This window comes from Guyanagaster necrorhizus (genome assembly GCF_019112545.1).
Source record: "Guyanagaster necrorhizus MCA 3950 unplaced genomic scaffold BT62scaffold_19, whole genome shotgun sequence".
NCBI classification, from domain to species: Eukaryota; Fungi; Basidiomycota; class Agaricomycetes; order Agaricales; family Physalacriaceae; genus Guyanagaster; species Guyanagaster necrorhizus.
Genome location: NW_025064898.1, coordinates 588,076 through 614,364, shown reverse-complemented (window position 1 = coordinate 614,364; position 26,289 = coordinate 588,076). Strand labels below are relative to the sequence as shown.

The 26,289-nt window shown below is 48.3% G+C and overlaps 10 protein-coding genes across 10 annotated transcripts; 6 read left to right on the top strand and 4 right to left on the bottom strand.

Moving 5' to 3' along the window:
• Positions 1-500: 500 nt before the first annotated feature.
• On the bottom strand, positions 501-1,263 carry BT62DRAFT_934411 (uncharacterized protein). Its single transcript, XM_043186725.1, has 4 exons — positions 1,191-1,263; positions 1,051-1,139; positions 695-998; positions 501-644 (listed from the first exon to the last, which is right to left on the bottom strand). The coding sequence occupies exons 1-3, from the start codon at positions 1,250-1,252 to the stop codon at positions 745-747; spliced, it is 405 nt and encodes a 134-aa protein (XP_043037731.1). The 5' UTR covers positions 1,253-1,263; the 3' UTR covers positions 501-644; positions 695-744.
• Positions 1,264-1,346: 83 nt separating this feature from the next.
• Positions 1,347-4,763, top strand: BT62DRAFT_934410 (uncharacterized protein). Its single transcript, XM_043186724.1, has 12 exons — positions 1,347-1,796; positions 1,848-1,931; positions 1,986-2,188; positions 2,239-2,569; positions 2,618-2,717; positions 2,768-2,858; positions 2,907-3,311; positions 3,372-3,652; positions 3,707-3,843; positions 3,896-3,991; positions 4,049-4,430; positions 4,482-4,763. The coding sequence occupies exons 1-12, from the start codon at positions 1,491-1,493 to the stop codon at positions 4,574-4,576; spliced, it is 2,511 nt and encodes an 836-aa protein (XP_043037730.1). The 5' UTR covers positions 1,347-1,490; the 3' UTR covers positions 4,577-4,763.
• A 103-nt stretch (positions 4,764-4,866) lies between these two features.
• Positions 4,867-7,438, top strand: BT62DRAFT_934408 (MFS general substrate transporter). The gene is made up of 13 exons (XM_043186723.1): positions 4,867-5,178; positions 5,237-5,303; positions 5,358-5,491; positions 5,547-5,620; positions 5,684-5,716; positions 5,765-5,837; positions 5,887-6,361; positions 6,416-6,529; positions 6,598-6,689; positions 6,741-6,874; positions 6,933-7,065; positions 7,123-7,138; positions 7,217-7,438. The coding sequence occupies exons 1-13, from the start codon at positions 4,996-4,998 to the stop codon at positions 7,339-7,341; spliced, it is 1,653 nt and encodes a 550-aa protein (XP_043037729.1). The 5' UTR covers positions 4,867-4,995; the 3' UTR covers positions 7,342-7,438.
• Positions 7,439-7,452: 14 nt separating this feature from the next.
• Positions 7,453-9,305, top strand: BT62DRAFT_260410 (uncharacterized protein). The gene is made up of 2 exons (XM_043180274.1): positions 7,453-7,604; positions 7,656-9,305. Exon 2 carries the CDS (start codon positions 7,657-7,659, stop codon positions 9,214-9,216), a length of 1,560 nt encoding a protein of 519 aa, XP_043037728.1. The 5' UTR covers positions 7,453-7,604; position 7,656; the 3' UTR covers positions 9,217-9,305.
• Positions 9,306-9,842: 537 nt separating this feature from the next.
• BT62DRAFT_934407 (uncharacterized protein) lies at positions 9,843-11,637 on the bottom strand. The gene is made up of 3 exons (XM_043186722.1): positions 10,685-11,637; positions 10,237-10,635; positions 9,843-10,182 (listed from the first exon to the last, which is right to left on the bottom strand). The coding sequence occupies exons 1-3, from the start codon at positions 11,526-11,528 to the stop codon at positions 10,151-10,153; spliced, it is 1,275 nt and encodes a 424-aa protein (XP_043037727.1). The 5' UTR covers positions 11,529-11,637; the 3' UTR covers positions 9,843-10,150.
• A 1,575-nt stretch (positions 11,638-13,212) lies between these two features.
• Positions 13,213-14,274, top strand: BT62DRAFT_1008430 (uncharacterized protein; the record flags this gene model as incomplete). The annotated part of the gene is made up of 5 exons (XM_043177442.1): positions 13,213-13,381; positions 13,725-13,977; positions 14,034-14,084; positions 14,145-14,173; positions 14,234-14,274. The coding sequence occupies 5 exons, from the start codon at positions 13,213-13,215 to the stop codon at positions 14,272-14,274; spliced, it is 543 nt and encodes a 180-aa protein (XP_043037726.1).
• Positions 14,275-14,334: 60 nt separating this feature from the next.
• BT62DRAFT_260125 (uncharacterized protein) lies at positions 14,335-17,059 on the top strand. Its single transcript, XM_043180273.1, has 5 exons — positions 14,335-14,447; positions 14,522-14,736; positions 14,795-16,299; positions 16,353-16,454; positions 16,508-17,059. Exons 2-5 carry the CDS (start codon positions 14,658-14,660, stop codon positions 16,871-16,873), a joined length of 2,052 nt encoding a protein of 683 aa, XP_043037725.1. The 5' UTR covers positions 14,335-14,447; positions 14,522-14,657; the 3' UTR covers positions 16,874-17,059.
• A 246-nt stretch (positions 17,060-17,305) lies between these two features.
• On the bottom strand, positions 17,306-19,259 carry BT62DRAFT_981817 (uncharacterized protein; the record flags this gene model as incomplete). The annotated part of the gene is made up of 10 exons (XM_043189632.1): positions 17,306-17,738; positions 17,797-17,835; positions 17,895-18,437; positions 18,487-18,505; positions 18,558-18,578; positions 18,631-18,752; positions 18,803-18,834; positions 18,885-19,015; positions 19,068-19,159; positions 19,228-19,259. 10 exons carry the CDS (start codon positions 19,257-19,259, stop codon positions 17,306-17,308), a joined length of 1,464 nt encoding a protein of 487 aa, XP_043037724.1.
• Positions 19,260-20,101: 842 nt separating this feature from the next.
• On the top strand, positions 20,102-25,265 carry BT62DRAFT_988027 (Pkinase-domain-containing protein). The gene is made up of 20 exons (XM_043190093.1): positions 20,102-20,324; positions 20,372-20,417; positions 20,467-20,555; positions 20,611-20,640; positions 20,688-20,752; positions 20,802-21,058; positions 21,106-21,498; positions 21,557-21,847; positions 21,899-22,095; positions 22,156-22,507; positions 22,562-22,620; positions 22,675-22,863; positions 22,920-23,054; positions 23,105-23,151; positions 23,205-23,224; positions 23,272-23,374; positions 23,425-23,747; positions 23,801-23,970; positions 24,022-24,302; positions 24,357-25,265. Exons 1-20 carry the CDS (start codon positions 20,274-20,276, stop codon positions 25,000-25,002), a joined length of 3,744 nt encoding a protein of 1,247 aa, XP_043037723.1. The 5' UTR covers positions 20,102-20,273; the 3' UTR covers positions 25,003-25,265.
• BT62DRAFT_934403 (ribosomal protein L5) lies at positions 25,049-26,246 on the bottom strand. The gene is made up of 3 exons (XM_043186721.1): positions 26,205-26,246; positions 25,221-26,158; positions 25,049-25,171 (listed from the first exon to the last, which is right to left on the bottom strand). Exon 2 carries the CDS (start codon positions 26,156-26,158, stop codon positions 25,232-25,234), a length of 927 nt encoding a protein of 308 aa, XP_043037722.1. The 5' UTR covers positions 26,205-26,246; the 3' UTR covers positions 25,049-25,171; positions 25,221-25,231.
• Between the last annotated feature and the right edge of the window lie 43 nt (positions 26,247-26,289).

The following is a 26,289-nucleotide window of genomic DNA, read 5'->3' as shown; positions in this document are numbered from 1 at the left end:
CCCTACATTCCGGCAAATAACGATGGTTCAGCCCAGATACATTCCAAGTACCCTTTATTGGATATCGTCGCTCTTCGAGAGGAGTTCCGGGAAAGTCACGCAGTGCCACGAGATGAGCATGTCTAGACCCCAGCCCATGTTCGCCACCAGAGAAAGTGAACAGGTCTCCGAGCTTCTGAGGTATCGCAAGCTCGGAAGCAAGATAGAACGCCAGATAGTCCCTGAAAGTGTCGCCAGAAGGGCTGTTCCGGAAATTCTTGCAAACATATGTGGAGAGACGGTTATCGGAAGGGCTATACAGCGGTCAGCACTCTTATTTAACGACAGTGTCCAGGAAGTTGATGGATAATTAGTGTGTCGTAACTACTTTGAAGCAAACAAAGAATCTGCCGTTGAGAAGACTTGTGTGCCTTCCGTCAGCACTAATATTATACATCGTGACTAGCCTTTGAAATACCTAGTGCTACTACATACCCGTCAACAGTAGATGATACGGGGGACTCGCAGGAACATATATATTCGTACTAGGTACTAATGAGCAAGAGCACTATAGTGCCCGGTCGACGGGGAAAATGCCAGCGACAGCAGCAAAGATTGCGTATCATGCACATTTCCGACTCCCGACTAGCAAGAGAAGAATAGCTCTGTTAACGTTATGATAAGAGGGTAGAGATGAGAGAGGGAGGCTGCTCACAGTCAATCGCTGCCAAGATCTGATACGATATTCACTCACAGGTGTACACGTCACTTTCGCCTTCTCTTTCCTTGCTTTTTGGGTCTTGAGAGCGATTCAGGTAACCATTCATTGACTGGTTCTGCCGGCGGAGATGTCATTTTCGAAGGAGTCACAGTGGATGAAAGTCCATTCTCCGCTTCTCGTTCCGCGCGTGCAATAGACTCAGCAATTTCCTCGGGACTCACTTCTTCTCCTCTCTGTATCCGTGTGGCGATGTCTGGCGTCACACGGACACGTCGTACACCAGTCTGGAATCCCGGTGCTAGTAAGAAATGATCGGTCGTGGCAAACACGTAGTAGCCCAGAGTACGAACCCCCTTTCCCAATGCCGTGAACCTTGAGCTTACGAGCTAGGTACCATTTGCGCGCAAAATATGCTGACGCGAGAACAACAGAAGGGACGCTGCCAGAAATCATTTACAAAAATGCCGCCGAGTGGGATAGTGCGACGCACACTATCCAGAGAAGCGAAGGGTAGTCGTCGATATCTTGGACTGAGGAGGTTCTCCTCGACATGTCGTAGTAAGTAATCAAGGAAAAGATGCTGCGGCCGTCTGGACACGGCCAGATCGGGCAGGTGTCACGTCAGTCACGTTTGTTACGAATGTGACTCGTGCTCGTCGCATGACAGCAAATTTCTGGCTCGCGCTCAACGCTCGGGCTCGATACGGACTTGGTCCTTCGATTTGCCATTCAAACGGAACGACCTCTTTTTCCCTCTAATTCATCTTTCCTGCAAATAAAGCTAACCGACATGGCACCAAATTTCGAGGAGCTGAACATGAATATTCCCCGTGCCGCTTTGAAGGCTACGAGAAATGCCGCTCTTCTACCTCCAGATATCGCTTTTCACAAATCAATGGACCCTACTTTTGCAAAAGACCTAGATGCATTCTCCTCCAAAGTCTTATTCTTGACGAATCAGCTCCTCGAGCTAGCGGCAACTGTTCATACTTCAGGAAAGGACAAAGGAAAAGGAAAAGTGCGGAGTGAAGATGATATTCTAGATAGCTTTGAGACGCTTGTCGTTGACCGTATGGACCAGCTGCTAGAGCGTGTCGTGAGTTCGCGTCACGTATGTTTGTATGGTTGCACACTGACATCCTGTTAGGACATCTCGCTGGATGAGTATCAGGGCAAGACGAAGCCTCCTGCCATTGCAATGAATGCCCTTGTCGACCTTCCCTCCATCAAGGTTTACATTCTCCCCAATTGTAGTTTTTCCTTACCTTCACGATATCCTTAACAGAAGAAGAAACCATCCGGTCGACCTGCACCTGTCATCCAACACGCTGCCGCTCTGGCTAAGCCTCAGCTCAAATTCAAGGTCCTTGTCGATAATACCAACACGCCTTGGTATCCTCGTTTGAAACACAAGTACCACGCGCGAGTTCCCCTGGGGTACAAATTTCTCGACCAGGATAGCGATGCATCTGACAGCATCAATACATTGTGTGTTCTGTATTCCATTCCCACATGTTCTCTTCTTAGCAATTTCGTAGATCCACTCATCCTTATCGATATGAAATCACCCACCTGTCGTACCCACCACATATGTTCCATCAAGCGCCTCCAATACAGCCCAAGCCCTTCGATACCACCTCTTTCAGCTGGGTTTCCGCACTGGAGGAGCTGCAAACCATGCTGGGCAAGCTCCGTCAAGTGACAGAAATAGCAGTCGACCTAGAACACCACAGTTATCGTACTTATGCAGGATTTCTATGCCTGATGCAGATTAGTACGCGAGAGGAGGACTGGATAATAGACGTTCTTTCCCTTCGAGACGAACTGGAAATCCTCAATGAAGTTTTTGCGGACCCAAGCATCATCAAGGTCAGTAGATCGTTCCTGTCATGACCTGTGATCAACCCCTACCTTCAGGTATTCCACGGCGCTGAAAGCGACATCATATGGTTACAACAAGATCTAAATTTATATATCGTGAACCTTTTCGATACGTATCACGCTTCTCAGATTTTGTGTACGTCAAAACAATTCGTGTTCAGTGCTAACAAAGCTGATGTTGGCCAGCCTTCCCCAAGCATGGTCTTGCAAATCTACTTGAGATGTACTGTGACTTCCTTCCAGACAAGCGGTACCAATTAGCCGACTGGCGCATAAGGTATGGAGTTCGTGCTTAGATATATTGAATCTGACAGCTTCACCTTAGGCCTCTTCCTGAAGAGATGCTGAAATATGCTCGCTCTGATACTCACTTCCTCTTGTTCATATACGATAATCTTCGGAACGCGTTGTTGGATCGTGGTGAATCCCAAGTTCGCTCTCAATCTCTGGAAGGCGGCCCATCATCTTCCCCAGTGTCCAGTGACTCCATCCTTCGTGAGGTCCTTGCCAGATCACAAGATACCGCTCTCAAAGTGTACGAAAAAGAGCTGTATGACGCCGCTGAAGGGACTGGTAGTACTGGGTGGGATACCTTGGCTCGTAAATGGAATAAGGGTGCTCTTCTTGCTTCGGCGCCAAATTCGGACGTCGATGCACTTCAAAAACAGATATACAAGACTATCCATGCATGGCGGGACAAAGTTGCTCGAGAGGAGGATGAAAGTACCAGGTTCGCTGATGCCACATATTCATGTTAGTTTCCTGTTATTCTGACCTCAAATTCTTCCAGATACCTTTTGCCCAATCATTTCCTATTTCAACTGGCAGAAAGTCCTCCGGCTGATATGGCTGCGTTATTGAGAGTTTTTCATTCCCCTCCGCCTTTAATGAAAAGACGAGCGAAGGAATTGCTAGACACGATCCGTGATGCTGTCAAAGTCTATCTTTCACGTTCTTCCAGCACATCAAGTATTCCCGAGCAGCAACCAGAGCCTACCGAGGTTGAGCACGTCGACGAAAGTCCAGTTCTAAAAACACAGGCGCTGCAGTCTTCTACTCTATGGTCTGGTTGTCAGTACTCTCAGACCCTAAGCATTCTTCTTGCCTAAAATCTGCCATTCATAGCTACTTCATCAAGTATAACGTCGAAGTCGTCACTCTTCGGAACTGCCCTTCCTACACTGTTTGTCCAGTTGTCATCCCCCCGGAATCATTCAGGTATCACAACCTCGCAAAGTGCACTTTTCGGAACAATGGCTCGCGTAAGGGTCCAAGAAATAATTTTGTAACTTTAGTACTCACCTGACTCAATAGAAATCGGACACGAACTACAGCAGCGATATGAGTCGATTCCGGGAACTGGTTACCCGGATACATAGTACTCTGTCCATCGCGCCATTTGTACCCAAGGTTTCTTTACGTCCGTTTTCATGCTGTGTCGACATTGATATATCATCCTGTGTTTAGCGTGTCAGCATCGAACCTCAAGAACATGTTATCCCCATGCAAGTTGACGAAACCGCTGAAGACGGCGGTACGGTAGAGATGCAAGCGGAGATACCGTTTATCCCGGCACCTCAAAGGCAGCCACGGGAACCAATTGAAGATACACTTGTCGTGGTTGGTCAGGCTAGGCAGAAAAAGCGTAAACGAGTTGCCCCTACCGATCCGGATGACGGCACTTCAGGAACGGAGGTGACTTCTTCCAAGAAGTCGAAATCTAGAGACGATGAAAACGCCTCCCAAGATCCGGAGCCGTTCGACTTTTCGTCTGTGCCAAACGTACTTGACCAAGTACCGGCTATCCACGGAGATAATAAGGTGAAAAAGAAGGGCAAGCAAAGGAAAGGTGGTGCTTTTATTGCGTCATATTATCTCGGAATCTCACAGAAAGAAACAGGCGACGCATCCTATTTCTATGGCGATTTCCCAGCCCCACCTAAAGGACATAGTGAGGTCAAGAGTGGAAATCAGTCTCACACATTCAAGAAATGACCCAAGGCTTGGATTTATCTCATTGATGTCGACGTTCGTTGCTCAGTATTCGTTACCAATCAATATGCACAGGGGTCCAGGGATTTGATGCTGCCTTCCGTTATTGAGCCAGAATGTTCGTCACAGAACATTTATCGCTAAGAGTGCCCCGCTGGGAGCAAATGTTTCGCGTAATGTAACGTATGTGTCATAAAATTTCTCCTAAACTTTTTCGAAGCCGGCAATTTTTTGAAGCGAATTCACATGAGGCAAGATCTTCGGCTTTAAGCTTCATGCCATATCTCGGTCATCGTCGGACGAGAGACGTGTTGCAAACTACTTTACTGGCCCGCGGTATGAACAAATCATATTATTCCCCATTTTTTCCTTGCCGTGCGCATCCAGGATCTTGAACAAACCCCTCACCATTTTACCCGACGATGACGAGTTCCGGTACCTCGACGCCCGCCACAGTGGCCTTGAACTCAATGACAGATGTACGCCAATCCAGCAATGCAGAAAATGACCACCAGACCGTTCCATCTGTAATTGAAGAGGCCGTCTCGGATATCGAGCATCTTCCGGTCCAAGACGATCCCCGAAAGTGGTCACCCATGCGCAAGGTAAGGCAATCTCACGGTCGCGTGCCAGCCTCCGCTTACTACGATCGTCGCGCCTTAGAATTTTGTCTTGGGCGTAATTGCTTCAGGATCGATGATTGCCGGATTCGGCGCCAACATACAAAATCGTGAGGTTGCCTAGAAAATGTATGGCTTGCTGTAGGGACTAACGAGCTTTGTAGCCGCGATCGAGGATATGGAAAGGGACCTCCCTGCCACAAGTGGGCAAATTAGCTTGAGCGTTTCACTGTTCATCGCCTTGCAAGGAGTCACACCCTTGCTTTGGAGTTCTATCAGTGAAGTGAAAGGCCGCCGGGTACATCGAATGCAAGAAGTTTGGGCACTTTGTTTTGACTGATAAATTACGCCAGTTCGTCTACTTGATATCGCTCCTGATTTTTATTGTCGGATCAATCATTGTTGCCACGAGCAAGACGATAGACCTGTAAGACTCCGCTCCAACTCTTTCTCCAGATATATTTGTTTATCATGTGCTTCTCTTCCCTAGGGTAATAGGGATGCGATGTCTACAAGCTTTAGGGTGCGTATTGTAATTTATCCACCTGTATTCTGTTCTCATTATGTCCAGCTCAAGCGCTGTGATGACTATCGGTGCGGCTAGTCTTGCAGACATCTTCGATCCGGAAGAAAGAGGCAGAAAGGTCAGTGCTCTCGTATAGGACTGCTCAAAGGCTTATCCCTGCCGCACAGATGGGTATATACTATATTTCTCCTCTTCTCGGCCCATCTCTAGGACCTGTATTTGGAGGAGTTCTCACTACCGGATTTAATTGGCGAGCCCCCTTCTGGTTCCTGGCCATCCTTGCCGGGACTATTTTTCTGTGCTTTTTGTTCTTTTTCAAAGACACGTACAGGAAGGAGCGAAGTTACGTATACCAAAATATTTTGAAACGGCATTTGAAGGAGCAGGCGCAGCAAATGAAAAAGGAGGAGAAGCTGCGGGCCAAGGAGGCCGAAACTCTGGAGAAACCCAAGGATACGGCGGAGGACGAAAATATCAAGACAGATGCTGATCTAGAAAAACAAGAGCCTATCTCTGAAGTCGGAGCCTCGACCCTGGAAACCCTACCAACAATAAAGCTCTCTTTGAGGGATGTCAACCCGGTCCATCCGTTATGGCTCGTTCTTCGACGGCGGAATAATATCCTCATGCTACTCTCCTCAGGTAGGTGGTATTTTGTTGACTGCGAATACATAGTAATACTACTCTTTTCTACAGGTATACTATTTTCATACTGCTTCATAGTGGTATACACAACATCTCGAACTCTTGGAAGTGCTTACGGTTATGACGCACTGACGATAGGATTTATTTTGTTGTCGTTCGGACTGGGTCTGCAGATTGTTTCTCTTCGTTCGCTTCGCACCACCGAAACTAATGTCATTGCTTGTTGTCATAAGGATCAATGGCTGGGAGCATACTAGGAGGTCGTTTCTCGGACCGTGAGCTAGCAAGACTCAAAAGAAAGAATGAAGGAAGAAGTCACCCAGAGGTCCGCGCCCTTTGCCTCCTCTCCTTACCTTCTCACTCCTGCTTTAATCAGATGCGCTTGAAGAGCACGATATATAGCATCTGGCTCTTCCCTATGTCCGTCGTAGGGCTTGCTTGGGTATGTCAACAGCATGTACATGTTGCTGCGATATGCGTTATGCTGTTTGTTTCTGGATTCTTTGCGATGTAAGTTAGCGCCCCACAATGCAAATTTTTGTCTTTGTGACCATTCGCTTCGTAATAGCTCCGCTTATGCTAGCGAATTGGCGTATATCGTGGATGCAAATGTGGGTCGATCTTCCAGTGCTGTTTCCCTAAACAGCTCCTTCCGTGGAATGGCGGCGTTTATCGGTACGGAGATCGCAGTACCAGTACAGGTCTGTCGAGCGTTCTTGCGACATTTTTTCCTTACTGACTTGCAACAACAATTACAGGATAAGCTTGGCGATGGTGCGTTTTCTTGGGTTATTTGAAATGGAGACTGATACGTCGTTTACCTACTTCCCCTCATTCCTGCGATACACACAGGCTGGATGTATACCATCTTTGCCATCATTCTTTTGCTCAGTGGGCTATTGGTGTTACTAGTAATAAAAAAGGGTGAGGAATGGAGAGTCCAAGGAGAAGCTAGCGAAGGCGATAGCAAATCATAGTGGTTAAGGTGGACTCCGTTTGAAAGGTACTAATCTCCCCTAGAACTTATAGAGTACCAGCAGCTTGTAGTTTGCACTTGATAAGCTAAGTATCGCCTGAGGGAGAGAAAGGGAGTGACTGGTCATAACACTCAAACCTTTCGGTAAATGCCGGCGGGCCGGTAGTGCCAGGAACGAACACTGCCACCACCGTGACTGCCACTTCCAACTCTTCACGAAGCACTCACCAAAAATTGTGCAAACCAAGACCGGTCCTCTTACCCGTGTGTCTGCAATTTAGCAAACGATTCAAAACTAACTAACACAGCGTACAGAATGTCACTTATTTCCGTTTCCAATGTTCTGGGAACGAACTATGCCCCAAATGAACACGACTCTGTTGTGGTCCAAAAGTCTTTGTCTGAACAGGAAAAGCTTCTGGAGCAGCTTCGAGCGCAGAAGGTTGATCTGGAACAGCAGCTTCTGGTCGTTAACCAGCGTGAAGCACAAATTGTCAAGACTGTCGCCGACCACCGTACACTCCTCCGGGCAAGTCCCATGCGGTCTCTACCGGCGGAGCTCCTGGGAGAAATATTTCTCGCTCATTGCGCAGGATATCCAGATTTTGATAATGATGGTGCTGTCTTCCGGATGAGTCGTTTACGACTCCTGGCGGTATGTACGAGGTGGCGAGACGTGGCATTATCAACACCTAGGATTTGGGCAGCTCTGTCCGTGGATTGCGTACGCTGGTATGGCTTTACGGAGGAATATTTTGAATCCAGGTTTTCAGCGATTAAGGGATGGGTATCATCGTCAGGCCGCCTGCCGCTCAGTATCGGCTTCCGATTCGTGGAGACTAGCCATCGACACGACTATCAAATTACTATGTTCAATACTATTTTCGCCCAACTACATCGATGCAAATCTTTCTCCGGCAGAATAAATTTCGATCCCGACTGCCATGATCCTGTCCAAAGGGCAGTAGATCAGGATATACCAGATGCTCCAATGCTAGAGTCACTTTCGCTTCGCTCCTATCGTATCAATACCGCCACCATCAGCTGGAGGCGAAATCTTTATGCCAAAATTCCTCGACTTCGTCATCTGGACATCGACGACGCCAGTGCCGTCGTCTCTTTACCGGTGCAAGATATCATTACGGTAAAACTGGAGACAGCTACGCTGAGCGATCTCTTTTATCTCGTAGAGAACGCGGCAGTCCTCGAGGAATTGCAGCTGGGAGTGGTGAAACAGAGTGACCTTCCTCAGCCCGGTCGACGTGACCCTCGTCGATTGGACAGTCTAGTTAGTGTCCATTTCCAGTACACCTCCAGTGTGATGGTCAACCAATTCATCGATTATGTGACGCTCCCCTCAATCAATGAGCTCATTATTCGGGCGACCCCATCATGGCCCGATACAGATGCCTTCATGCCTTTTTTCAGGCGATCAGCGTGCTCCTTGACCAAACTGATTATCATGGCCGCAGACGCCGATAAACACGGCTTTCTTCTTGGTGTACTTCCCCTCGTTCCGTCGCTCCAAGTTTTGCGCATCGAAAACCGAGATTACCACGGGCCGTTACACCCTCTTCCATCCACTGTGCTTGACTATCTTACCGGCAAGCCTAAGAGACAAAACCTTACGGCAGTCGCTGACCTGCAAATTTCCGTACAGCTGCGTCAAATGGCTAGTGTGAAGAGACTCCTTGATTGCCGTCATACAAGGTGGGAGAAACTCGGAGTAGCCAGGCTCAATTGTTTCTCGATTACCATCGTAACGGCGCGACTCTCTACCTATCAGATGAAAGATCGAAGACAGCAGATGTTGGAAGTTTTTGAGCCCTACAAGAAGGCCGGACTGAGCATGACGTGGACTATTCGAAGCCGGTGATTCTCTTACATTAATGCATCAGCCTTGCAGGGTCAAGCATATATCTTAGACGGTTTCTCCCTCTTTCGAACTACAGTCACCTCCCTTATAACCCATACCCCCTCCGTTCCCATTCGGCGCTATGGGTTATGAGGGAGTAATCTGAGGGAAATCCGCACTTTGGTAGACGGACCATCCTATGGGTTATGGGAGAGTATGGGTTATGAGGGAGGCGACTGTACATTCATCATTGCACATTTCAAGTTCTACCATCTCACATTCTCAGTCGGATCTACATTCATTTCGGTGTAATTTCGTAGCCGGCCTGCTGTGCACTCTGACAACTGGTGCACAACTTCCGCTACAACAAAGAGGTAGCCTGGAATTAGTATGCCAAAGGTTTTCCCGTAAATGCTAGGCGTCATCGGGCCCTAAACGGCCAATTTCTGATAGTGTCCGCATACATACGCCGCCGTGCCCCATCGATTATCTATCGGTCGTTCGTAGAGTAGGTGGCTGTCAAGCCGCGGAGGATACAGAACGGCGTTCTGCACTCAAGAAAGCCACGAGTATCATTGTTTCGCCGCGATCGGAGGAGAAAAGGCCTCCAGAGATGTTTTCGCGTTCGCTCTTTACCTAACTTGATACACAGGCCTGGCCTCGGTATGTTTTCGTTGAGGGTTATATTAAGACTGTGCGTGAGACGCCATCAGCAATTACAAAGTGCTCAAGGTTGCTCTTGATGTCGGATGCGACGGTCGTACTGGATAATCGACGCGTTACTCAAGCCTCCACATTTCTATCTGCATAGTGATCACGCTTCATGACATCTCTTCTACTACAGAGATATCCAATACAACCGGGAGACCAGCCGGATCAGGCTAACGCTCAATTGATGGATGGACGACTTACGATCTTCAAGTTTGTCACCATTGCTGTGTATGTATCACTTGTGCTAGTTAAACTCTCCACTCCATACTCGACGCACTGCACAAAAGGGTAAATGAATTGGGAAAAATGCCGAAGAGAAGAATTCCATACCTTGAATTGCCTCCACGCTCAAAATACCTCGGACATGTAATATAGGCAGCGATGTTTCGACTTCTTTAAGTGAACTCTTCAGAGATTCACCCCCTTTGGCACCTGTGCACAAGAAGCTATAACAATTATGTCCGTATTGACTGTGCAGCTTAAGATGCACGCTACGAAGCGATGGCATGTCGCGGCGACGGCCAATGTGTTCATCCAATGATGACCATTCATGACACGGCGGTACGTGATCGTCTCGTAAAAGCACCAGCAGTTTCAGCTCCTCCAATGTACGCGTCAACGGTATCATAGCGGGAGGCGGTACGAAATCAACGATGAGGTACAGCGATCGCAGACGAACGAGGTGTTCTGTCCTGAGAATGGGCTCTTGGCTCAGTGACGATTCCCATTCTGATTATCCATTAGTTCATTGTCCCACACAACATAATGGGGGACATACCAAAGAGTTGTCGATATTCTAGGCGTTCCAGAGTATTCGAAGCTTGATCAATGATGGCTTGCACCAAAGAACGCTGTCTCTCCAAATCTTTCCCCGTAAAGCCGACCGAAAGCTCGCGGAGATGATGGGTGTTGAATAGAGAATCCGGACCTGCCAGATACATTGCGCTGACTGGACAATCATATCCTGATAACTCCAACGCTTCGAGACGTGGACGTATGACGGCATCCCGTACATCTGCATCAGCCTGACCATCAGAATGGGAAGGGCGTGAATACTCGATCCAATTCAGGGAAAGCCGCTTCAAAGATGGTGATCCAGCAAGATGGGCCATCAAACTCCATGGCCGGTCAATGTCTTCCAGTTGATCAATGTCAATACATTGAAGACTGGGAAGGGAAAACGACCGAAATAAAGCCTCCTTGAAGGCCGATGGTAGCAAGCGCCATGATACCTTGCTGTCGTCGGCACCGACGGTGATGCGTCGCAAATTCTGCAGAGAGTCAAGGATGCATGGCAGTACGTCCTCATGATAGATTCCCCGAACACATCTTCCGTATTCAGCTTGGAAGTGCACCATTCGGAGTGAGACGACAAAGAATGAAATGTAGGGGGCGCTGCACAGAAGGGAATAGAAATTTTCGCAGGTATACGTTATTCCTCGAGATAATGAATGGGTACTGCTGGGGTAGTTCTTTTGAGCCAGGATGACTCGAGAAAATGTCTGTTTGCGGCTGGAAGGGAAAAAGGCACGAGAAACGAGAGCGCATGTCTTTAGGGTAGGTACATCGTCTCGCACGAAGCCGATGACTTCGTCAATGAGCTCCTGAGGAATATGGCCCATAGTTCGAGCAAGTGACTGGCGGGGATGGGGAACGTAACAAACTTTGGGAGTTGAGAAGCCAAAAGCTTGTCGCGGGCTTTTCAACTACCATCATGGAATACCTCATGGGGGTGCACCAAAATCTTTGATGTTGGTCTTGGAAAATTCAGTCGAGGGCCCGAGCCGGTGCCCATATTTGGTCATCACCTTCCTCTCTTGTCATCCACCAACTAAGGTCTGATATGCCAGCATCATACAACATTAATTATATTGCATCCTTTTATTGCTTCTCACGTATGTCGAATTTTTTAATCATTCCTTGTTCATCATGCTCATGATAGGTCCCCGGGTTTCGGCGACAACAGGAAAAAAATCTAGGCCATCTACCCGCTTCACGGAGACGACGACCTTGCATTTTCTGCCAACCTGTCGCTTTCATGTCTATTCCCCAGTAACATCGAAGCCTCAGAAGGTGACAACGCTCGCATACTCGCGGAAACCTCCCGCTCCTTAACCATGGGCACTTTGGGTCCCCTGCAAATGCTTTATACATGTACTTGGAACGCTTGTGAACTTGCAAAGGACTACTCCGAGTAGCACCCTTTCTGTATCATAATTTCGAAGCACATGGCGCTTTAGGGCTGGATGTCCACGTAGGATTTCCTCGCTACCACCCGAAATCGTCATGGAATTTTCGGCTGGACGGAACTATTAACGGCCTTACTTGAGGCGCTATCAAGTTCAAAGAATTATTCCTTGGAAGAACTTCCTTACTTTGGTTTTCATCTTCTGCTCTGGATTCCCTTGGAATCATGGAAAAGCGGAAGACCGTCAATGGGGTTGCTCTGGATTCAAGGTCGCTTTCTGGCTGAGATTGTTCATAATTCTCTCCATCACATTCCAGCTTCTCATCAACATCGGACAGCACATTCAGCTTTTTAATCACGCGGCGGGAGTGGATCATAAGACCTTCTCATATCTTTGATGCCTGGTCCGCATTCTAGCATCAACACCACATGGCTCGCGAAGGGTGGACGCGCCGGACCTAGTCGCGCACTAGTATACGCTGTACCGCCTCCGTGGCTTGCGGCAGGAATTCCGGCCAGAGAGCTTTACCTACGCTAGATCGAATCTGAGTCTCATCCCTAGCATGTCGGTCGACGCGCTTCCACAAGGAATAATGCCAGTCGCATCTGTAGTCGTCTGTGACGGAAAGAATTGTCCAGGCTTACTTTAATTGTGGTAAAGACCGTTAAGCAAGCCATTTTCACTGAAATTCCATGCATCAATTTACGCAGTTCGTTTCTTGCAGATAATCTAATACATACATCGAAGTGCATATAGCGAGTACCACACGCCCGTTGATGTTCCTTGTCGAGTACCAAAAACGTCTATTAGTTCACCACCAACAAGTCTTCTAAGTCTTCATTTAGGATCCAGTGCTTACGTATACCTCCTCCGGGTTCGGATTCCACGGCAGGCGCTACAGGTAAGCGATGGGCTGACATCGATTTGTGAGAAAAAGGGGGAGCTGGTAGAAGAACTCCACCAACGCCAACACCCACACTACTCAAGTGAACATAGTTTCAGAATTCAAAATAAACTCTGGTGGATATAAAAGTTGTCCAACACGGATCGATTTTCCAGTACTCCCTGTTGTCCAAACCACTTGTACATCAAAATTCTGTCCTCGTCTTTATCCAAGATGCGTAACACGTCGGTCCTTTGCTCGGTAATGCTCGCAGTGTCTTTTTCCACTGCATTGACCGTCAACCCAACTGAACGTTCCAATGAGCTTGTCAGGCGCACGCAACTGAGCCACGGAACGTCTTTACCATTTGGCAAAATCGACAACCTTTCTTGGCAGTTTAGCGGTGAATGGTGTCTGGTAGATCTGACAGACCACCCGTTTCTGATTACTAGGCCACTTGCTTTCGAGCGAGTGTGACAAAGGGATAGCCATCAGCAACTGCTATGGTTCACGACTCTCTGCAGACTCCAGCAAAAATTTAGAGGATTACAATGCGAATAGTCCCAGACAACGCATCAAGTTCCTGACACCAGGATCAGCAGGCGGAACAATGAAGAAGTTCAAATGGAGATTCTAGTAAGCGTCAAAGCTTTGACGTAGTTGGTGATCTCTCCCTCAGTATTGCGGACTTCATAGTCTGTCTTCCCAAACTGGGACGACAGTTCACTTCTTCCATCTCATGTAAGTCTTGTCTCGAGACGATGGCGGACCGATTATTACATTGGATGCCGTTACCGATGGACAATTGGGACCCCGCATTATGATAAAGAACGGGATTGCGACGTCACGGGTTGCCCTTCTATCCGCGTTGGACCGCTTTACCGACCGCACTACGGTCCATTTCACCTTTGGTCCGAAAGAGAGCCTCAAGTATGTCATTAAGGACGCCGCGGACGAGAGTGTACAGCAAGTGAAACGGGCGGTGAAAGTAGCTCGTGTGTCTTCATATTTTTATTATACCTTGAATGATACTCATCACTGGCTGTGCTATCAAGAATCAAATTTGGAACTTATCGTCTTGCGGTTGATGGAATGACGAAATCCTTGTGAGCTTTCGGTTACTGAGGGTTGCTTCCTTCTGACCCTTTCTTTCTCTCGTCGGAAAGAGCGTCTACTGGAGATTTCGTAGACGAGAGTGAAGCATGATTTATGGATAGTGGCACCCGGCCGATGACCTTTATCTACGTGTTCGCAGTTAAGTCGTCGAAGGATCGGGCCGTCCGAGTAAACGAATGATATGCGATTATATGAGTTGCTATGCTCACAATATCATTTTTTTCCAGCTACCGAGAGCCTCCCAACAATCTTACTAAAGGTTTGCGCACTATTGCTGGGACATCCAGACCGAAATTGAGTTTCGACGATTTTCTTGACAATGACATGAGGCTGTGCCTGTTCTTCCTCAAAAAGTATTAAATAACTAATTATCTATTTTTATTTTGGGATTCATCGTTTATGTACTTACTGGTGCTTCATCCTTTAGCTCTGCAACCACCACCATCTACCGCCATTCTTTGTTTTCCTCTCCTCCTTTCTGTTGCTTGCTGGTCCAGGAGTCGAGCTTTTGGTTGGCTTGATTTTCCTTTTCATTCCTATAATTTTCTTTATTTTTCCCAACCATGGCCCTTACCCAAACCGCAACTTTACCTGGCCCGGGTCCGTCTTGGGACGAGGAGGTAGTACCGGCGCTGCGAAAAAGTAATTTCTTCGACCCGCCATTCCATTGCTCGAAGCTACTGCTAATGAGATATATCAGGACTGGAGAAGGAGAGCCGAACACTTGCTCGGCGCATATCAGCGATTTCTATAACCTCGTTGGAGGACGTGTCGAAAACGACGGCGGGCAGTGAATTTGGGTACCGGGGACAAAACTCGGCTTTGAATCCTTATCAAAGCAATGCGGCAACCTCACTTCCTCGACCTTTTCAACAGCAAGCACGTACGGCCTTGGACCGTGGTTCATCGTCCTCACGCGTTACCCCCGCCAAATCTTCCTCAACTCGTTCGAGGACATATTCGCAGCCCTATTCGTCTGACTCACAGAAAGGACGGCTTAATGGGAAGCCCAGTAGTTTGCGGTCGACGTCTCCCCGGCATGTCGAAGCCAAACCAACTCGCATACCCAAGCCCACTCGAAGTAGAGCTGGTAGCACCTCAAGTCATAACTATGCCGTCCCTGGAAACAGCAGCAGTCCCTATGGCTCCCCGCAATCGACCACTATTGACCCTGACCTGTGGATAGTGCATGAACAACCGGCAGCTGCTTCGCGTTCGACTATATCCGAGACAAGTCGTCAGCAACCGGTTCTTCTCAACGAGCCACCTCCTTTCAAGCCAGAGTCACCAACCTCTCTCGACGCGTATCAATCTCAGGAAAGTTTCCGAGTGCTACTCGATGACCCTCCACGACCCTCCATGGATTCCGAAGAGCATCCGTTTGAACATTGGTATCGGGGAGATGTGTCACGGAACGGCGGTGTTGGTGAGCTAAGGGTAGGCCGGCGCCAAGAGATGCTGGAAATCGCCAACTTTGGTCATTCCCTTAGAACGAAAACGGAGGCTCCAAATGCTTTAACAAATGCCCTGGAGGAAGGTAGACGAAGACGAAGGAGAGCGGACAGCGTCGGCGCTACTGAACGGAGGGGGAGCTTTCACATGGAAGAGGATGGTGTTGCAGGCGTTACTCAGGTAATGGATGAGCATCCATTGACTGACTTGGATGGAGAAGCTTCGGACGCTGGGAATTCATCAGACTATTACACGCCATATTCCAATCACAATGGCGTATCTGATGCTTGGTCCACTTCCACTCCCGGACCTACTGCCACGCGTGGATCGCGGAGCGCTACGCCTACTTCTCATCGACCGTCTTCTCGCCAACAACCATCTCGAATACCTACGCCTACACATCAGATGTCTGAGCACTCTCGATTGGCCACACCTACGCAGATAGTAAGGGGATCTAGCGAGCCGCCTTTTGCATCGACTTCATACACACCACCTAGCCGTACACAGACTAAAACTGCCTCTCCTACATTGCAACAAAAACGTGGTGCCTCACCCGCTTCTCTTTCTGCTACATCAAAGTCGAGGACGACAATATCCAAAGTTACACGTGCCAAGAATGAGGCTTTAAAGAAAGAACGAGACGAGGAGGCAAAGAGGCGCAGCGTTGGTCATTATCCGACACCGAACGATGATATGCGAGACGCCATACCTACGTGGACGGAACCTGTACCTCGGGAAGGTAATTGGGATGACGTGAGCCTACGATACATCGGATCGTAATATCCACTGATGTACCGCTGCCCTAGGTGGTTCTACCAGTAGTTGCTAGAAAGAAAGGCCTTGATGGTCATTATGAGCAGGCAGACGGCAGTCCCAAGCCCAGACCAACAGAAAAGGTCATCGCACCTGCAAGTATTCTTCCACATACACCGCTAGCTTTTGGGTTTACCTTCTTTGATAGGCCCCTGGAACATTTGGATATGACCACTCCAAATACCGTCCACCATTGGACGGTAATCCTGATGACGTCCTTATGGATGAGTTCGGACGGCCCAATATCGACCGCCTAACTGTAGAGGATGTGGTGTACGATGGGGAACCGATGCAACAACGTCCGCAACCACCTCCAATATCTACGAATCATGACCGGACACCTCTCCCGGTTCGGATGCAGCCTCCGGCATCGCCTGTACCATTTTCACATTACGCGCCAAATACCACCGCAAAACTACAACCAGTTTCTGCCGGTGCGGCGAAGCTTGAGGTCCAGGAACCTCGTCTTGAAGAAGAGGATGCAGGAGGATGCTGCAAGTGCGTTGTTATGTGATCCTTTTCATATCTTATCATACAGCGTATGGATGTTCTCTCTTCATTGTCTCTGTGTTTGTTTCGCTTGTCTCCTCGTTCTGTATTGCTGTGAGCACTTACTCCTCAGGCGTTTAACTCGTCCTCCTTGCTATCGATTGCCACACAATCATGGCCACTGTCGTTCGATGGCGCATGTCAGCGCGTTCCGCATCCACTATTTTTGTGCTTTTATCCCCATGTATTCATATTTGCTTTTGACCTTACCATACAGTTCGTATCCTAGTGCGCTTACTGTGTGGACAGTTTACTTTCTTTCAAGTTGGTTTTATTGGAATACCCTACAGCACAGTATTTTTACCCCATCATGCAATTCATTTGGAAATCAAACATCGACATCTTCGCGAGCCATACAAAAATTTGCAAGCAATTCTGGGAAATTTTGATAAGGATATCAGTGTGCACATGTGTCTGTAACCATATATTCCATACTATCGACCAGATGGCCTTCCTTGTCCACTATCACTTCTGTAGTAGAGTATTTCGCTGTCACGATATAAGTCACGCCGGCGTCGTCGTCCACAATAAGAGTTGTTTTATTGGTGAATTCTTGGATGACCTCTCCGTCCCTGGACCAAGTGATAGTATAGCTTTCGGTCGATCCAATCGGCACTTGTCTGAATTGGGCCAAAGGAATCAACTCGACGCTGAGTGACTTGGATTTCCCAGAACAGCCCTCGGTCACGCTATCGATTAAGCTGACCTTGGACAGCAATGCGTGCCAGAGGCCTTCCAAGCAGACTTTGCAGAAGCCAGAAGTCGTGACAAGCCGCATGAGACAGTCCTCGTTGGTAGGGCGGTAGGAAGTCTTGTTCGTGACGGAGTAGCTGTAGGAACGGAGAGCCATCAGTTTTGACTCTTTGAGAACAGTGACAGGGAACCGACGTTGGGAATACACCGTAATAATTCGGTGTCGCGATGAACCTGCAACAAGTATGAGCAACATCTTTTTCTCACTGATGAGAAGGGGACCATCATCGCACTCATTTTCGTCACCGAATTCCAAGATTTCCACGTTGCACAACTGAGCCAAACCTTCCCTGTCCATATTGAGAAGTGTAAACTTGACCTCATGAGTACCACCAGCCAAGCCATTGTCTCGATAGACATCGTAATGCCATCGATCTACGCCCAATCCTTCTTTGGGAACCCAGCCGAGATCAACACCATCTAATTCTACCGTGAGGTCGGAACTCTCCAAAAGGCCCGAGAGCGAAAACCGGACAAGGTGGCGCGAAAACGTTCCTGATGAAACGAATTCGGTTGACCAGGGCTTTGATGTGTTGAGCATAGACCAGGCATAGTCTTGAAGAGGCATAACGGATCGTTCAACGCGAAGAGGCTGGCCATCCTCTTGCGGGTACGTAAGCCAATGAGCCCACGGAACAGGTTGGCTCAAGTCGTGATAAGCATCTACACCGCGGTATACTTCACCCCCATCATATTCCTCTCCAACGGGAATGATAGAGTGACCAAGTTCGTGGCGCAGAATCGAGGGTCCGTTGGCAATTGATGACGTGATGACACTGCACGACGATAAGCTTCCTTGTGAGGATATGATTACCTCGTACTGACGTGTATCTGCCACCAAGACCTATCGAGAAGATATTAGATTCAGGAATCTAGGCCAGCCATCAGTTTCTCACCCCCATACAATGGATCATTTCCTTGGAACTTGAATCGGTAAAAGTTTCTCTGACATGGGAAATTTTGTCTCACCTAGTAAAATCGGGAAATCACATTGGTCTCCCATGGAGGAGCACGCAGCTCCTGCCACCTCTGGTTTTGCATAATAGACTCCGCGAAGTTCGGTTCCGGGGCGATAGAGGCCGTATGTGGTACTGTGAACTGATTAGTCTGCTTTGTGAACGAGAGACGACTATCACATTACTTCTTAGGCTTTCCACCTACACCAACACCACTCTGAGGAGTAGGGTAAAGACACGTAAGAAACCTTTCATACGGGCACCCACCTCTTGACTAGGAGTAAACGCGGCCCAGAAATTGAGTATTGGCTGTACGGTGTTGAAAGTTTGGTTCTTGGAAACATCCTCCGCCAATCGCATTGCATCCACGATGAACTTTTCACGCTCTTTGAGAAGATCTACGAGAGGGCTTCTAGACGAGAATAAGGCACATAAGACACGAAATCTCACAGCCATCGGAGAAGAAGACCAGGTCGACGCGGTTACCGCTGGGCCCTGAGATTATAAGCGGTTCGATTTCAAGCGGAGGGGGCTCGACGTTGCTGTATTCCAGAGTTTCTTGATCAGGATACCAGTACGGGATGTATTCCTCTCTGTGGAATTGACGGACACATTTACCAGACTCTGGGGACTCAGGCTCATGGTAATGCGCCTTCGTGCCCCAGATTAGAGCCAGAACCAGAAAGGTAAACAGCATTCGTAGCACCACTGTCGCCCTGATCAATGAATGGCAATTAAGTCATTTTTCTTGAATAGAGCTGAAAGATACGAGGCAACAGGACACATAGATTTGAATCGGACGGATGGCGACTTTGAAAGTGGTGTCTCTTACTCACCGATTGCCAAAATAAGGCTACCTAAGAGCAAAGCTTGACCTATGCATATGTATCAATAAATAAGATATACAAATAATTTCCGCGAGTGAAGTAACTGTACCTGATTCAGGTAATTTCAGGACGAGAGGTTCAAGTTGAAAGCTAGTCAAAGTTCCTGATCAACTTCCAAGTTCGTGTTCCGGATTGGACGGGCCGAAGGATCCAACACAGCCACGATCATATACAGCCTCTCCGAGCACGACTACCAGTCGCCAACAAGGTATGGTGGTTTCTTACTCACAGTTTTCGCCATTGGCGCTGGTACATAACCACAGCAATTAATGAATCACTGTATGGCTTCCATCCCTTTCCCCAAACACAGGTTCGATGAGAGTTTGGACTCGTGTGCTTCAAGTTCGGCTACTTAGCTTGTTCAATATTTGCTCGTCATTTCTTTTTATTGTCATAGCAACCCTGCCTCTCCCGATGTGACAGATGATTTCATTCTTCTGAAATTTGAAGCAAGCCTAGCTCTAATGAATACTAGACTGAATTGTCGCATGCGTTTATATCCGGGCTCGGTCCGTTGATTTTTAAGTATGTCAATAAATAGCGATTTGAGGTCCAGTGGCGCTGGTGTACGCAGCAAAAAAGCTATAAAGGTGACGTTAGGTCACGGTACCGGTGCTTTCTTGACTGGGAATTGGTCAGTGCTGGACGCGACACTCTCTCAGGAAGCGCGTTCCAGCTTCTGTTCTCTTTCTTTCGTCGTGACAAGCGATTTTCATTTTCGTTCTGGCCGCTGAGGACGAAGGGGCTTTGACGACCTGCTCATACGGACATGGCGACACCTGTAAAGTCGACAAGCAGCTCGAAATCCCTCCATGATTATGTACGCTCTATCCTGATGCTCTTGTCGTTATCCTCACCATCGAGTAGCAACTGGGAGATTCGCTGGGCAAGGGGGCATTTGGTCAAGTCTACCGTATGTATTGATTCTTCGACATAGAGATACCACTCAGCTTTTGCAAAAGGTGCACTCAACTGGGCTACTGGGGAAACCGTCGCTGTCAAGGAGATCCAATTGAGCAACATACCGAAGAGTGAACTGGGAGAGATCATGGTGCGTTCACTGTCTATTCTATCCTTTCATCTTCCTCACCTTTTCGCCTTTGTAGTCCGAGATTGACCTTCTGAAGAACCTCAACGTAGGTGCAATGTTCCCACTTACTACTATCTCTTGATCGACCTCCAGCATCCCAATATCGTCAAGTACAAGGGTTTCGTCAAGACGCGGGAGTATTTGTACATCATCCTCGAGTGCGCATTTTGATCTGCCTTTCCGATGCATCCTTCATCAGTGGCACAGGTTCTGTGAGAATGGCTCTCTTCACAACATTTCCAAACGATTTGGAAAGTTTCCCGAGAACCTAGTATCAGTGTACATCTCTCAAGTGCTGGAAGGCCTTGTCTATCTCCATGACCAGGGCGTCATACACAGAGACATAAAGGGTGCTAATATCCTCACGAACAAAGATGGGACTGTGAAGCTTGCGGATTTTGGAGTGGCGAGCACGACCGCCAATGGCGCGCTGGATGATGCCGTCGTAGGGAGTCCTTACTGGAGTGCGTGTTATTTTCATACTTGCAGGGATTCACATTGATTTGAACAGTGGCGCCGGAGGTAATTGAACAATCTGGCGCAACAACGGCGTCGGATATATGGTCTGTCGGCTGCCTCGTTATCGAGCTTCTGGAAGGAAACCCGCCTTATTATACGCTTGAGCCAATGCCCGCATTATTTCGCATCGTCCAAGATGATTGCCCTCCTATACCAGAGGGCGCGTCTCCCATCGTCAAAGACTTTCTATATCACTGCTTCCAGAAGGACTGCAACTTACGAATATCCGCCAAGAAGCTTCTCAAGCACCCGTGGATGGTCTCGACGCGTAAACAAATGTCCAACGGTGAGACGGCGACAAGAGCGGCGGATCGAAGACCGTTAAGCAACTACAACTATGATGAAGCAGTGCTCAAGGTCCAGGAGTGGAACGAGGCCTTGAAATGTCCGTCGAGTAAATTCCTTCGACTTTACATTACTAACGAGCGGTTCTTTTAACTCAGCCCCTTCACGTCCATCCAAGCACCCTCACCGAGGACAACGATCGCGTCCACCTTCGCCCAATCGCTCCCCTACCGACAATTCATTTAAGCCATCTTTACCCACGTCCACGTCTGCTGGCTTGGGTCCATCAACGTCAGCTCCATCGGCATGGAAACTGGGATCTGCTCCCAAAGCCAATGTAATAGGCTTAGTGGAAAAGATTCAGCCTTTGGTCCTGCAGCCACCGGAAGTACAGACTGACAACTGGGATGATGATTTCTTAGAAGAGATATCTTTCACCAAGTTGCAAGGTTCGTCACAGCACGTCTTCTGTGATTTCCATATTAATAAATATTGCATAGCCCTGGAGCGGACCCCGCCCGACGATGATAAAACTGAGACGGAGGACAATGCGCAGACTATTCGGCCAAATCGAAGTCCTGGCACCAGCGCCATACCTTTGGCAAAAGCACCCGCATCGGAAATGAACCCCATAGTGGAAGACTATTCTGACCTGGCGGAAGAGAACGAGTTGGAGAGTAAGGTCGCCGATTTCAAGGTAAACTTTCTACTGTTTCCGGATACCTTTTGAGGATAACAAGCGACTTCTATGTCACAGATGAAGAACTCTTTCCGCAAAGGCCTCTTTCACCCAGACGACATCAAGACTTTTGCTTTATCTAATTCCGTTCCTGCGCCACCAAAGTCCGCGCCAGAATTAGCAAGGAAAGCCTCACGTTCTTCTCTTAGTCCCATCAGGTTTCCATCTGCTCCTCCCCCGGGACCTCCTTCCGGCACCATGCGAAGCTCTCATTCACGTTCGTCGTCGTTTGTTGGGACTATTGGGAGCAGCGGGGGCTCGTTTGGTCGCGCGGAAGCAAAGCGGGCTCAGAGCACATCAGAATTTGATAAGTATACGGAGGGGGACGATGAAGATTATGAAGATGTCTTTGGAAAGCCAAATGGAAACAGTGCGTGACGTTATAGACTGTTATGAGCCCTTGAACTGAATGGTTAACCAATAGCATCTGAACAACCCATGCAAGCATTACAGCTAAATACAAGACTATCCAACAAATCATGGGTTCGTGCTTTATCGCATGATGTTAACGAGTGCTACTCAATTGTTACGTTATAGTTAGGATATGAGGATTCAGATGAGGAGGACCCATTCTCTGAGATTGATGAGGGCTTTGCAGAGGATGACCTGGAAGCGAACCTGCAGAGAGACAAATATGCTCGACTGTGCACCCAAGTCAATCAGCTCATTGACGAACTTACGCCTTCCGCACCCGACTTCCAATTGCGGGACGCTTGCGACCAGCTGGTTTGTACGACGGCATACTTGATATTACTATTGTACTGACAATTTTATCGTTCCAGCTTGGAATAATGGCCGATACCCCGGAGATGCAAGTCCAGCTGGTGTCATCACATGGAATGCTTGCCATTTTGGAGGTCCTCGAGGGCAAGTGCTCGCGAGACGTCAACATGAAGTTACTGCAGATTGTTAATCTGGTAAGTTAGGCATCCATTTAGCTGCCGCACGCTGTTTACTGTATCTGTAGCTTGTGACCGCGGATTTGGGCTTTCTTGAGAGCTTCTGTTTGATAGGGTGAGTGAACCAGCTGGCTTTGGTGTACCGTTCGTTCGTTCAAGCTATTCTAGTGGGATACCAGTCATGATGGGTATGCAATACATCCACCGCTTTAGCCAAAAAACTCATATACGGCAGGTTTTACTTCCAAAAGGTATCCGTCCGAGTGCCGGTTGGAGGCCTCGAATTTCATTAGACTGTTGTGTCATACATCGGTTCTGACCCTACAGATGTTCATCTCGTAGGTCGATGACGCCGAGACTATTGAATTTTACTTATACCTTTACTTAGCTGTCGAGGTCTAAAGGTGCTCGTAGATCTGCTCGACGAAGATTACGCTGAGCAAACCGAGCTCGTCGTCCACGCCCTTAACGGGATCGGAAGCGTGTTTGAGCTACAAAGTCCCACAACGAAGAACGATTTCTGCCGAATGTTCATTCGAGAAGGGCTTCTCGACCCTCTTTCATCAGCACTCCTTAACGTAATGGCCAACCGGGGAACGCCGTCTACGGATATGAAGATGAAGATAATACAGATTCTATTGGTATTTTCACAGGTTTCACAATCGGACATTCACGTCCGAAATGCATTGGGTACGAGGAAGGTCATACGCCGTAAGTTCTGAAGCTTTGAAAGGACAGACTCTTGCAAATGTTTTCCCCAACAGGACTTCTACGTGCGTGCGAACTGTTGGAGCCAGAATGTCTCGTGTTGATGCTGAAGGCTGTGAAACACCTCTCGATGAACTCTACGCTCCTAGATGTGTTGCAGAATGCCAACGCCATTGAGATCCTAGTTCGCATTTTAGATGAACAATCATCAGGTCCTCACAGTACGGTATGTGTCCTTGTTATCACCACAATGTTATTTATTCACCCTTGAACGCAGGAAATGTCCAATCATATCTTCCAGACCTGCTTCAATCTGTGCCGTCTGAACAAATCGCGTCAAGAGGAGGCGGCGCAAGCTGGAATCATCCCTTGTCTCAAACGAGTTATCCAGACGAGTTCGCCGCTGAAGCAGTTCGCATTGCCTATTTTGTGCGATCTAGCCAGCGCCGGGAAGAGTTGCCGAACGTATCTGTGGCAGCAAGATGGCCCTACGATGTATTTAAAGCTACTCGAAGATCCTTATTTCCAGGTTAGCGCCTTGGAATCTATCTTGTCTTGGTAAGGCGCACCTGCCCTCCAAGTCTTGTTGGGCTGACCTAACACTTACGACAGGCTACAAGATGAAACTGCACGAGTCGAAGACGAACTCATGAAACCGGAGTCTATAAACTCCTTACTCCAATGCTTTGTTTCTGCCAAAGCAAATTCGTTCGAGAATCTTCTTGATCCTTTCTTGAAGATGACACGTCTCTCCACGCCTATCACTATCGCGATGACCAAGTCATCAGCCTTCTTCAAGCGGATCATCGACCGGCTGGCACACAACACGAAAGCTGTTGTGCGGCTGAACCTCCTTCGCATATTGCGAACAGTCTGTGAAGTCCACCCCAATCGCGCCGTTCTCGTCGAAAGGTACGGGCTCCTGGGCATCGTAGAAAATCTCAGCCAAAGCGGTGGAGATGGAGCCGTACTTGTTCGAGAATTGGCGAGAGAGATTGTCCCTGTTCTAAGGCCAGGGCTAAAGCCTGTGGCGAAAAGCACTGGATCCGAGTCTCCGAGGACCGTCGCTCCCAAAAAGACGAGAAGAACAGCGTCTGAAATCTCGGCAACTGTGTACGGACAGGGGCTTGTAGGAAGTACGTCCGGCACCATGCGATTTGGTGTGCCACGTCCAAGTACGAACAAGTCAGCCCGGGATCGAATGAGGTTGAATGAGATCCCGTGGCAGACAGACAGCGGCTCTGGAAGCCAGCTTTGAAGTATGCTTGTATTACACTCTTTTTTTCCTATCCCTCTGCTATATCGTCGCATGGTTTTCATTCTTTATTTGGGTATCTGCATCGTATACGTACTTGACCTCTCATTAGCATTTTTATTGAACACTCTCATTGCATATGGTATTGATATTATTATCAGATAGTCTAATACTGTGGAAACTGTAAGTTGTGCGTGAGACGACATGAACTGGATACTTACCAGCGCTTCCTTTACTGCCGGATAGTACGAATGAATGGTATTTGGAATCCTGATACCAATGCCCTTGCACGGTCCTGAGCTCCAATCCCTTGAGCGTTTGTGATAAAGTGAATGTGCATTCCGTATTGCCTAGGATAAGCTTCCTGATTCACTTCAATTTGCGGGAAGAAGCCCATGGCTTCAGGCGGCAGACCCATGGATACAACGCCGGAGACTGAGCTGGGCTTGTTGAGACTGGATCCGGCGATGGGGAGGGCAAGGCCATCGAACTCTCGAAGACGAGGCAGAACGAACTCTACAAGGGTGCCGATAAAATCGTACATGTTTTGGCCCTTCATCGTGACCTTGGCACCAATAGGAATCCCAGGCCTCAGCCAGCCACCAACCTGCTTTTTTCCCTTCACGATCTGCACGCCCTCCGCTGTATGCTTCCCTCCACCACCATTTTCCGTCTCTCCCGACAGCGCCCGAAGAGCCATGATCACGCCAAGAACCTCACTTTTGCTCGTCATCGCCTGCTTGATCATGGTGTGTATTTGGATCTTTTCCAGCTTCGTCACGTTTTCTGGCGATGAGGGCGGCGGTGGCTGTCGTCCTAGATGCGATCCACCGACTGGAGGGTTTTTCCGGTATTTGGAGTAGGGATCTTCTGGGTCGAATCTTAGTCGAATCTGTCGAGGTGGTGGTCGAGGACCGCGTTCGTGGATGTAAGTCATGTACATGACATCGTCTTGTAACGTGTTGTAATAGTGATCCTCATAGCGGCTCGGTGCGAATTGCCTCGTTATGATATTTGTCGGTGGGATGGGCAATCTCGTCCGTTTATCTTTCGGTAGGCCCTTTTTTGGCGTGGGTACCAGACCGAAACGCGTCAGTGAGGTTGCCTGGGTGTATTTGGTGACAGCCTCTATCACAGGTTTTGCGGCCGGTGCCGCCATCTGAATTTTAGTGAGTGAAAGTACAGCATACAAGAATAATTCATACCCTGAAAACCGTAGGCCTACCAAGTTAGATGAAGGCCGGGAGAGAGTCGTTGACTTCTGAAACAAATAGACGCAAGTTGCTACAC